At 41.2% G+C, this 1,611-nt stretch overlaps 1 protein-coding gene across 1 annotated transcript; it reads left to right on the forward strand.

Moving 5' to 3' along the window:
• Nucleotides 1-388: 388 nt before the first annotated feature.
• On the forward strand, nucleotides 389-1,330 carry LOC114686038 (olfactory receptor 3). The gene has a single exon (XM_028860687.1). It carries the CDS (start codon nucleotides 389-391, stop codon nucleotides 1,328-1,330), a length of 942 nt encoding a protein of 313 aa, XP_028716520.1.
• Nucleotides 1,331-1,611: the final 281 nt, after the last annotated feature.

Below are 1,611 nucleotides of genomic sequence, written 5' to 3' on the forward strand. Positions count from 1 at the left end.
TGGCTGTGAGAATATTTTCTTCAACCATCCATCTGTAGAGTAGAAATTATAACAGCATGTACCTAGGCCATCTATTTACAACTACTGAATGGGTTAGTATGCACACATGGTTAGAATCATATATAAGGAAAACAGTAAGTAAATGTTGACTGTAACTATTATTATTTACAGAGACTGGGATCAGACTGGGAAAGAAAGCGGCTGCATACCTAAATCTAATTTTTTTTCCTCCACCACATTTGCAGCAAAACATGGAAGATATAAAAGAAAAACATGTAATAGAAGACATTTCCTGAGTCTTTAACAAACATCTCTATCATCATATGTCACAATCATTTCTTATTTCTTCAACTTCCCCAGAAATAGCTGCCCCCAGCTGATACACAGTATGAGGCTCAAAAACCAAAGCAGTGTGTCTGAATTCCTCCTCCTGGGGCTCCCTATCAGACCAGAGCAGCAGAATGTCTTCTTCACCCTGTTCCTGGCCATGTACCTGACCACGGTGCTGGGGAACCTGCTCATCATCCTGCTCATCAGGCTGGACTCTCGCCTCCACACACCCATGTACTTCTTCCTCAGCCACTTGGCCTTCACAGACATTTCCTTTTCATCTGTCACTGTCCCAAAAATGTTAACAAAAGTGCAGAGCCAGCACATAGCCATCACCTATGAGGGGTGTGTTTCACAGACATACTTTTTCATATTCTTTGCTGACTTGGACAGTTTCCTTATCACTTCAATGGCCTATGACAGGTATGTGGCCATCTGTCACCCTCTGCATTACACCATCATCATGAGTCAGAGCCTTTGTGCCATGCTGGTAGGTATGTCCTGGGTCATAGCTTCTGCTTGTGCTCTTTTGCACACTCTCCTCCTAGCCCAGCTTTCCTTCTGTGCTGACCATACTGTCCCCCATTTCTTCTGTGACCTGGGTGCCCTGCTCAAGTTGTCCTGCTCTGACACATCCCTCAACCAATTGGTAATCTTCACAGCAGGATTGGCAGCTATTATGCTTCCGTTTCTATGCATCCTCATTTCTTATGGCCGTATTGGATTCACTATCCTCCGGGTTCCCTCAACCAAGGGCATCTGCAAAGCCTTGTCTACTTGTGGGTCCCACCTCTCAGTGGTGGCTCTCTATTATGGGGCAATTATTGGTCTCTATTTTCTGCCACCATCCAACAGTACTAATGACAATAACATAATTGCTTCAGTGATGTACACAGTGGTCACTCCCATGCTGAATCCTTTCATTTATAGCTTGAGAAATAAAGACATGAAAGCGGCTTTAAGAAAACTCTTGAACAGGAAGACAGATTTTTCCAACTGATAATTTTCTTTTTTGCATCTATATGATCTTACTTCCTCAATAATAGAAATACAAATTATTAAAACTCTATCTCACTAGTCTCTCATTTACTGCCTTCCCTCAAAATGCTTTGCTGACATTATTCCTGTACCCATGAGAAGAAATGCTAAAACAGAATATTATATGATTTTGTTATATTCATTTTATCAGATATTGGGACTGGTATCAATAAATGGAAGGTGTTGATATTATCCCTTTCTCCAATTTTAAGTTTATTTTAAAATGTGCCTGGGTTTTCTACT

Source organism: Peromyscus leucopus, chromosome 4, assembly GCF_004664715.2.
Source record: "Peromyscus leucopus breed LL Stock chromosome 4, UCI_PerLeu_2.1, whole genome shotgun sequence".
NCBI lineage: Eukaryota > Metazoa > Chordata > Mammalia > Rodentia > Cricetidae > Peromyscus > Peromyscus leucopus.